General features: G+C 39.1%; 1 protein-coding gene across 1 annotated transcript in view; it reads left to right on the plus strand.

The window, feature by feature from the left end:
• Positions 1-5,881, plus strand: part of LOC113072949 (zinc finger protein ZFPM2-like) — a 74,987-nt gene extending 69,106 nt beyond the window's left edge. Inside the window, exons 4-5 of the mRNA XM_026245826.1 lie at positions 5,156-5,274; positions 5,810-5,881. Coding sequence (XP_026101611.1) covers positions 5,156-5,274; positions 5,810-5,881 — 191 coding nt within the window. The remainder of the gene's footprint in view (positions 1-5,155; positions 5,275-5,809) is intronic.
• Positions 5,882-10,220: the final 4,339 nt, after the last annotated feature.

The following is a 10,220-nucleotide window of genomic DNA, read 5'->3' on the forward strand; positions in this document are numbered from 1 at the left end:
CTGGTCTCCCAGAATGGTTTAGCTGGTTGACCAACTGGTTTCTAATCCTGACCTGCTGACAAAAAAAACCCTCTGAAACCAGAAAATAGACCAACCTAACCAGGCTGGGACAACAGGTAACACCAGCAAACCAGCTTAGGTTATAATTATGCTATTAATATTTTTTTACTTTCCTGCCAATTTGAACATTCCTGCTAGGTGGAACAACAATTTTGTTGACTTGTTTTTTTTCTTATTTTTTATATGTATATCAATTTTGGAAGTAATTTTGGACTGACACTTGATGTCCAAAAACTGAATAACAATAAAATAAAATATAAACCTTTTTGTGAAATATAAAATATATTCCATGAACTTATTTGTAATCATTTTCAATTAGCTCTACAATATTCTCCCTCACTTTGTATATCAGGCTCTAAAATCTAAATTTGCTCATAATTTTTTCCTGTATGTTTGACTCATGGCAAATCTAGATAAAAAGTACAGTAATGAAGTGCCAGAGCCAGCCTTCATCAGCATGCATGCCAGATCCAAGCGGATAATCTGCGAGTGTACATCTTTATCTCGTAATCTATGGCGAGTCATTTTCTAAATGCTTGTGGCAAATATGGCGGTGGTGGCAGCCTGGCTCATTGCGCACACAGAGCCGTATGCCGTCGTCTTGCCTCTCGGGCTCATGTCGTATCGGTAACAGCTGGGACGAGCCAGCTGGGACGTGAGGTTTCGAGACGTGGCTTGGAATGCTCTGCGGACGACTGGCACGCTCGTACTTACCAGCATTTGGACTTCAGATGTCCTCTTGCTGCATGCCTTCCTCATTCACCCCAGCTTGGGATGCACAGAAGACTTCAGCGAAAGTGTCAAGCCAGGCTAAAGAGAAACTTGTGCGATCATGGCGAAAGGCCACGAGGTCTTATCAGAGTAGAAACAGAGCACATCAAGCGGTGGTGGGCTACCATAGATTTAGCCTGCCTGTGATGTGGACCAGCTGCGCTACAGCCCTTAATTATATCTCTTTAATGAGGTTCCCCACCTTCCAACAGGCTGGCAGGAACACGACAGGCTTCAGAGAGACCCCCCGCCTCCCAAATTCTCCCAATATCTCCGCTGAGCTCCATAACGTGCAATGAAGGCATTAGTTAAAATAATTTTTCTAGAATGCAGTATATAAGTAGGGTTTCACATGCAGGATTTGACATGCAAGTACTCTGGAAGTACCATGGTATTTGATATTTATCATAGGATTGAATAATTACATTATTATTTATTTATGGTCTTTACTAGCAGTTTTTGGATGTGCAAAATATCAGTACTCTATCGGCATCTGTCAGTATTGGATATTTCAATGTGCATGCAAAAAAAATTCTGTTTTGTTGTGTCATCATCTAATGATCACTTATTATATATTTTTTTATATGTATTCAATTTAATTATAAACTAGAATCTTCAGATAATTCTATAATGAATATAGATTTTTCATACTATACATTATAATGTGACTACTAAACTGAATTAGTTAATTTAAGCAAAATAATATACATTTTAGTTTTTGTCATTTATTGCTAGTAACCATAACATGGCAAGAAATATTGGCCATTGAATTATTGGCCATAATTTTAATATGGTGCTGGTGCATCCCTAAAAGCAGCACATGTTGGTTGTTTTTTTCCTGTCAAACATCATACTACAGTAGTACAAACCATAATACTGTATTACCATAATACAATTTCTAAATGTTTTGGCAATATGTGGTACTTCTGGTAACACTGTTCAATAAGGTACAATAAGGTAAACTTTTCCCAAAACCTGCAGGAGTAGGTCCACTACATCACCTCCATTCCAAATGTGAAACATACACTCTTCTTGTTCGGCCTTCAGTAGGCAAATGCAGGAAATATTTTCCACAACAGAACGAATTGTATCCCTTGTCTCCAAATCCGTGATCGTTTTCGATTTCCAGAACCTAAACTACAATCTTAAATTCAGCGATTGCGCTTGGCTTAGCGTCTACGTCATGGCTCTAAGCCCGCCCTCTGTTCGTTGTTTGGACGGCTGTTGCGGAGCCAGAGGAAATCTGATAGATGGTAAAAGAGCGGTTTCCGTGGTAACACTTTACACAAAGCAGCACTGCACTCACAAACTCTGCTTTATCAGGCATTAGAGGCACGATGAAATGAAAATGAGAATCGGACCAATCACCACAGATTAGCGTCATGCAAAGGAGGGGTTTGAAACGAAATCCGTTAAGCAAATCATTTAGGATTTAGTTTTTGATCAAGTAAAATACAAATAAATGCATTTTATAAGACAATGAAAGTGTTTTTGACCTCGCATGCATGTCAGCTTGTTGGGGACTCCCAAAACCAAAATTTTGAACTTTCATTACCCATAATATAGGCTCTTAAAAAAAAAAGGTTCATAAAATAATATTTTTGGTTCTTCAAAGAAAGTTTACAGTTCTTTAAAGAACCTAAGAACCTTTTTATTGCACATTGGAAGGTTCCATTAATGTTGAAGCAATGGAACCTTCAAAAACAAAGTAAAATAATTACTTTTAGGAATGTATGAAGAACATTTTGTGCAATGTAAAGATTCCATGTATGTTAAAGGTTCACCATGCAACCACCAATGCCAATTAAGAACATTTATTCTTAAAAATGTGGAGTATGCCATACATATTCATTTTAAAACCATATTCTGTCAGTAATTATCTCATTTGTGTATTTATTTGGATTTTAGAAAAAACTTCTGAGCTTTGCAAACAATTCACGTAAATATTTTCAATGTTGTACAGATTCTCAGTCCCCGCCTCACTGTAAAGAGCTCTGCTGTTGTTATAAGTGCTGTGACACAGCCGAACAGGACACTGGTGGGATGATAAAGCAGATAGCACTCAAGCTCCGAGGGATGAATCTCCCTCAGTCACAGGTCAGCCCCAAAAAGCTCTCAACATCGCCATGAAAACCTGCCGGAAGCCTGCTCTTGAGATCCTCCTGACAAGAGCCCCCTAGCCCTCGAGAAACGAGAGTCATGACCAGGCAGTCTATTATAATAACTGTTTGATTAATCACTGTCCTAAAAAAGCACACAAAATCTAACTGATTAGATAGCAGCTCACAGGGAACTCGCGGGGCTAGCTGTGCTATCCCGTGACATGGTTAATTAACTCCGAGCTCAGTGCTACTAACAAGAGGCCTCGGCCCCCTTCATGGAAAAACAGAAATAGAGCCCAAGCCGCCAGCCGGTAAGCCTGTAACATCTCAGCGAGGTTTTATCAGAGAGCGAAAGACGCTCTTTCAAGAGGAGTTAGCATCCCAGTGGTTTGATACGCTGCATCTGATCGCCATCAGCTCTGAGACCAGGTGCTGGAGTCTGTAGCAAATATTGCAGTCAATATATTGCAAACTAATATACTCGATAGAGGAGGCAGGAAAACATGCTATGATGCTCAAATTATGGTTTTTATGAAAAAGAAACCATGTGATCACACATGCAGTGAATTCTGTATTCATGAAGCAAGTTAAATACCTACCTGGATGTTTCTACTCCAGACTCAGTCCACTGCTTCCGCAGGTCCCCCAAGGTCTGGAATCGGTCCTTCTCCACAATCTTCCTCAGGGTCCGGTCATCTCTTCTCGTTGTGCAGCGTTTTTTGCCACACTTTTTCCTTCCCACAGACTTCCCACTGAGGTGCCTTGATACAGCACTCTGGGAACAGCCTATTCATTCAGAAATTTCTTTCTGTGTCTTACCCTCTCACTTGAGGGTGTCAATGATGGCCTTCTGGACAGCAGTCTGGTCGGCAGTCTTACCCATGATTGCGGTTTTGAGTAATGAACGAGGCTGGGAGTTTTTAAAAGCCTCAGGAATCTTTTGCAGGTGTTTAGAGTTAATTAGTTGATTCAGATGATTAGGTTAATAGCTCGTTTAGAGAACCTTTTCATGATATGCTAATTTTTTTTAGATATTTTGGGTTTTCATTAGCCTGGTAATACCAGACTCTGCTACTTCACTTTGCTTCGTAGACAGAGTCTGGAATGGCATAATAGAGAAGTGTTTTCTCTGTCGCTAGGGGGCGCTTGTCTGAAGTTTAAAATCATTGGTTACCCGTAAGCCAATCAGATACGTTTAGTTATGACGTATGTTATGCGCCTGTACAGCCGCATCGAAGCACAGACATCATGCATCGAACTCAAATCTATGATTGAATTTCCACTGTAAACCTGTTGTTAAACACTCTTCTTGTTCTGGCTTCAGTTTGAAAAAGAGTTGAATGTTCTCCATAACAGAGCAAATTGCATCCCATGTCTCGTTTCCCATTTCCGCGGTCGTTTCGGTTTTCGATTTCTCTAACCTACAATTTAAAACTCGGTGCTTAGCATCTACGTCACGGCTCTGAGCCTGCCCTCTGCTCGTTGATTGGCCCGGCTGTTTTCAGACCGGTGGCAAACAGAAAGCTCTGACGCTGTATCAGACTGAGTACAGAAGCAAAATGAAATTGAGCGGAAGTAGGAAGTCTGACGTAGTCAGACTAGGTTTTCATGAGCTGTATGCCAAAATCATCAGTATTAAAACAATAAAAGACCTGAAATATTTCAGTTGGTGTGCAATGAATCTAAAATATATGAAAGTTTAATTTTTATCATTACATTGTGGAAAATAATGAACTTTTATCACAATATGCTAATTTTTTAGAAGGACCTGTACGATTGAGTGTTTCTGTGCCAAATACACACCTTCAGGGTTCGTGTAAGTTTCAGAAAGTTATTTTTAGGGGGGATGGCTCTTCATAATGTCATAAAGGGCGGAATGCTTTTTATGTGCATTTCTCCCAGAAGAGAGAGTGCACACACACACATATAAGTGACCCTGGACAACAGAACCAGTCTCAATTCACTGGGGTATATTTTTTATAAAATATAAAAATATAAAAGTAAACTTTTAATATATTATGTTTGATAGTAAATTTTTTAATAGACGGGACGGGATGTATTTCTTAATAATTAGTCTCATTACAAATAATAAAGTCATACACATTTTGAGGAAATATTGTAGCAAATTTTGATGCTGTTGTTCACTCATCCTAAATATATTTACAGTCAACTTGAAGGATTTATTGTGTGACACTGACTGTCTGGCCTGTTCTGTCTCACAGGAGAGCTGGACCTGTTCAACAAAGATGGAGAGCGACGGATTCACAGCCGCCAGCAGCTTCCTGTAGGAACCACATGGGGGCCTTTCGAGGGGAAAATTGAGCTAAACACAGATGCTCAGGTACGTTATCTCAAGTTGAATGTTGATGAGGGTAAAAGGTAAAGGATGCACTTCATGCCCTACTTAAAGAAAATGACACCAAATTAAATTAAATGTTAAAACAGAAAGATCGGTCATTGCCTGAACCAGAGGCATTGGTTTGGGTGGTTTTAGAGACTGGTTTGAAACTTTTTTGGTGGGTGGGGAATATAATTTTTGGGCAATCCTTCTAGAGCATAAATTACACACCTCACCTTTAACAGATTCTCAGTGTTTGTTAATACATGAAGCTCTCAGTTTTAAAGGGTGAAGCTTATTTTCCTTTAAGTCCATAATTTGCATATTAACATAAGAGAAAGATTACTGAACATAAACGGATGTTAATTGTGTTACATATTAGATCATAACCCTTTGTAACTTGTACATTCAAGCATCAAACTGACCACAAAATGACCTCCTTTGTGCTTTGAACCTTTTCATCTGCACATTTTATTACTAAATTCTTGACTGATATTACATCTACTAGATTTGATGTTGTTCTTGATTATTCTTCCAGTTAGGCCCAAGTTGCCGTTATGATCCTTCAGCCGTTAAAGAAAGAGCGGAAAAGAGGAACGTGTTGACCTAAATGCACGGGCAGAAAGGGGAATCCTTTAGGATTTAACATTCCATTTTGAATGTGGATTAATTAAAGGTACAATTTGTAAGATATTTGCAGTAAAATATCCAAAAACCATTTTGCTAGTTTTATATATTTTGTCCAGCAGATTACTAGCAATATCTGTAATGTTTTCAACCACTTGTAAATCATGAGAAAATTCCCATTCTAAACAGTGACCGGGGGGGGGGGGGTAGTGCAGTCGCCTTTCAATGACTTTTAGTTACCCTTTGTTACCGCCTTTACTGACGTAGAAACCACATGACAACAGTGTCAAGGACAAATGCGGAAGTAGCTTCGCGACAAACTTCAACTAGAAAGAGATGCCAATCTCGCTTGTGTTTTACTTGACAGGTGAGTTGTTTTGATTCGTATCTTTACAGAAAACTTACACTCAACAAGATTCGTATTATGGGGCATACACGCCAAATGCGGGGTATCGCGTCTCTAGACCCGCGTCTGATCCATAGTCTGATTGCATCTTTGCATTGACTTTGTATGTAATCTACTAGCACAAATTGTTGAACTCGCGTTAAATCCATGATTGATTGCCGTAAGCGGTTGGGTAGAAGACAACAAATCCCATCATTCCACGCTCCTCCTTAGCGTCATCAAACCACGCGATTGTTATTGTTTTGATAGTGTACCCTCTAGTGGCAGGTCCTACAACCTGTACCTTTAAGCAATAGTTATTAAAATTGTAACGAATCTCATATTTACCCTGTTAAGAAACGTAAGTAAAAGTCTGCGAGGAGTTTGGATACTGTGATTATTTATATGGAATGACTCAAACGCATAACTCATAACTTTATTTTTTTAATAATAAAGTGTGTGTCAGTGTGTGTCTGTGTGTGTGTGTGTGGGGGGGGGGGGTGAGAGAGAAAAAGTACTCCCGCAAAAAATAATTTTCATTGCAGTGAAGCCCTAATTGAAAGGTTCCATATTGGATATTAATGGAACCAATGATGCCAATTTTTTTTAAAGAGTTTGCATGTGAAAGAAAATTAAGAGAAATGTGTCCATCTCTTGAATATGGTGAAGAAGGAGAGGCGTTTGCGGTTCATTCTGCATCTAGAACTGAGTGATGTCGCCCTACTTGGGTGAGCAAGTGAGAGAGATCTAGGCCTCTGTGGTGCAGAGATAGGGTCACATGATGAGGGCTTATCAGTGTGGAGGGCATATCAAACATCTGATGTACGGAAAAGTCAATGGAGACCAGAGGGCTTCTTGGAGCTTATGATGCTACGCTCTGCCGTGTTTGCACATGAAACTCCTCAGATGCCCAAGTCTGCATGCCATCCATCTTCGTTCCATTCAAACGATTCACTCAAATGATTCACGACTCAGTGAGTCACTCTATCTATGATCGCAGTTATTGATTAACACTCTGGAGCGGATCTCCAAAAGCTGTTTGAACAGTGAATCATTCCTTGCGAGACACTATTTTTATGTCAGAAATACAGTAATTGAAGAATTGAAATGATTGAAGATGTGAACAAAATTGCAAGACAGGCTGCTTCAACAGAGTTGTTCTTTGAAATGTGACGGAAGTGACTTGCAAATTGATAGAAGATATATTGTGGTGTCAGTGTCCGGTGGATACTTGAACTGCTGAGTGATAGTCTCCTGAGCTCTCTCCTCTCCTGCCGATCAATCAGGCCATTAGAGCCTCAATTACCCAGCAGCCCCTACACAGGTGAGCGACGAGCCTGTCCACCACCACCAAATTAACACAAATTAATAATGGCACTCAGACATAAATGTCTGCCATCTGGGGGCCGGGCAGCCGGTGTGGGTCGAAGCTATTGAGTAGCAGGTGTCTTCATCACAGTAATTACTGGGCCTGGACTCAACTCTGACTGTGGCCTGTGGCTCAGCACCTCTCTCGCTGCCCAGTGTGCAATTTAAGTGTTAATAATTGATTTTGAAACAACCTAATAATGAACTAAAGATTTACGGGGCCCTTCCAAGATGGCAGTTAGTTAAGTATGGCTTTTAGTTCAGTGTTCATCGAATGAATGAGCATTTCTCTAATTAAAAAGGTTTGTTAAAAAAAAAAAAAAAAAAAAAAAAAATATATATATATATATATATATATATATATATATATATATATATATATATATATATATATATCAAATTTAATTTAATTAAAAAAATGTAAATGTATGCATTTAGCATAAGTTTTTATCCAAAGCGACTTACAGCGCATTCAGGCTATCAATTTTTACCCATGTGTTCCCAGGGGAATTGAACCCCAACCTTGCGCTTGATAGCACAATGCTTTACCAATTGAGCTACAGGAACACAATGATTGACACAATGGAACACATATATATGAATAGGTATTATACAAGATTAAAACAAAGTAAAAAAATTGTTTTTATTTTTAATATCTCTTTATTTGTGTGTAAGGGCCTATTTAAAAAAATAAACTTTCCTTTGTTAGTTAAAAATTATGCATACTGTAATGCAGTTAAATTAATTTATTTCTGTTTCAGCTCATTTTAGTTCTACAAATTGCTGCTACCTCAATTTAAATTAAATTGGAAATGCATTCTCAATTCATTTCTGAATGTTGCACAACCTTGGTAATCTTTGTGTGAAGTGTTTGTCATCATCTGTTTTTTTAAATTGATAAAAAATAAAAATAAGTCGACCATTAGTTAATATGTTCAGGGATGCCCATAGGAAATAATATTCCTAAATAAAACTCTCTTTATCCCACTGGTTTCTCTTCTCGAGGCTGAATTGCCTGTTGCAAATGCTCCTCAGGTGTTTCTCTTTTGAAAAAGACCCCGGTGATCTTGCATAGACTTTCAGAAGAGATCTTAAACTGCTGAGATTCCAAGTCTATTTTTTCCAAGGAATTGTAGGAGAATCATCTGAAATAAAGACAACTCTGAGGTCTCTTGAGCTATGAAAGAGCATCCTCTGAGCAATTATAGATTCCTCTGTGGAGGTTTCATGAGCCAGCACGAGCGATAAACCAGGAGTCAGACTCTTTTGGTGCATGTAGCATGTGTTTGTATATGTGTAGTGTCCACAGCTGCAGAAATGATTTGGGTGAACCAGTGTCAGTTGGGCTCCTGGATTGTTTTTATGCTGTAATTCAGTGTATCGAATGAGCATGAGGAATAATTCCAAACCATTGTTCGGTTTTATCTTCTCCTCTTTGCTGTCCTCTTGCTTCTCCTATAGGTTTATTGTTTGTCCCAAACTTGAACAAGTGGCAGTGGATTTTTTTTTCATGCTGAAATTATATTTTTTCTTCTTGTCATTACTTCATTAATCAAGAGCCGGGCCCTTTGGAAAAATGTTTTGTTTTGGTGGCTGCAATCTATTTTGTGGGAGTGGGTGCGTGTGTTTGAAAGGGAGAGAGAGTGAATGTCTGTGTGTGGTGTGTGTGTGTGTGTGTGTGTGTGTTGGTAATCTGTGCCTGTGGCAGGTTTCCCCTCCGAAACGCAAGCGCTAAGCAGCGGGTATCGCATGCCTATTGTTGTAGCCTCTGTCATAGCAAGGAGCGCCTGATGCAGGCCTGCACTGCTCTGATAAGAAAAGAGGATTCAACATGGCTGGAAAGAAGAATCAGTGGGACTTGAGAGTGGAGCGCGCACATACGCACACAGACAAACATACTCGTGTTGGCACATGCATAACCAATTATTTACACTTACATCTAATTATATATGCAAGTGGGGTTCATTTGCTCATAAGTGAGAGATCTCGCACAACTGTATATTTGGCACGTCATGCTCATATAGATCTTATATACTGTATATCTGAGGCCATATTTATCAGAGAGAATATCTTACTTTTTGTAATGTCGCCTGCTCGTGAGCTTTAATGGGATTTTAATTCTTTGTTGGACACACAAATTATTTTGGCAACCCAAATGTGGCTTTATCTAATAAAATAATAGGCCTGAAGTTTAGGCGGGGAACCAATTTGCGATTACATGCATCAATTACTTTGCTGGGCTTTAACAAGTCACTAGACCACTGACATCTCTGCTGCTGAAACGAAAATGGCTCTGCTTTAAGTGTCTGGTTGAAAAGTGACAGTGCATGTAAAGTCAACATGCAACTACATTTTATGAAGAAAGTCTGTGTTTATTTGTGTTCACAATGAAGTCTCTGTGATGCCCGGTTCTCTATATTTGGCTCAGTGTAAATCGATGGGGTATTATTGTCCTCCAGGCAAACAATCACATTTGCTTGGAAAAATTATAATAGTATAGGACAAACTAGAGACTGAAGTTTAATAATTAGGGTCAAGGTTTTGTGTGGGTCAGTAAGATTTTTATAAA

Source organism: Carassius auratus, unplaced genomic scaffold (assembly GCF_003368295.1).
Source record: "Carassius auratus strain Wakin unplaced genomic scaffold, ASM336829v1 scaf_tig00011088, whole genome shotgun sequence".
Lineage (NCBI taxonomy): Eukaryota > Metazoa > Chordata > Actinopteri > Cypriniformes > Cyprinidae > Carassius > Carassius auratus.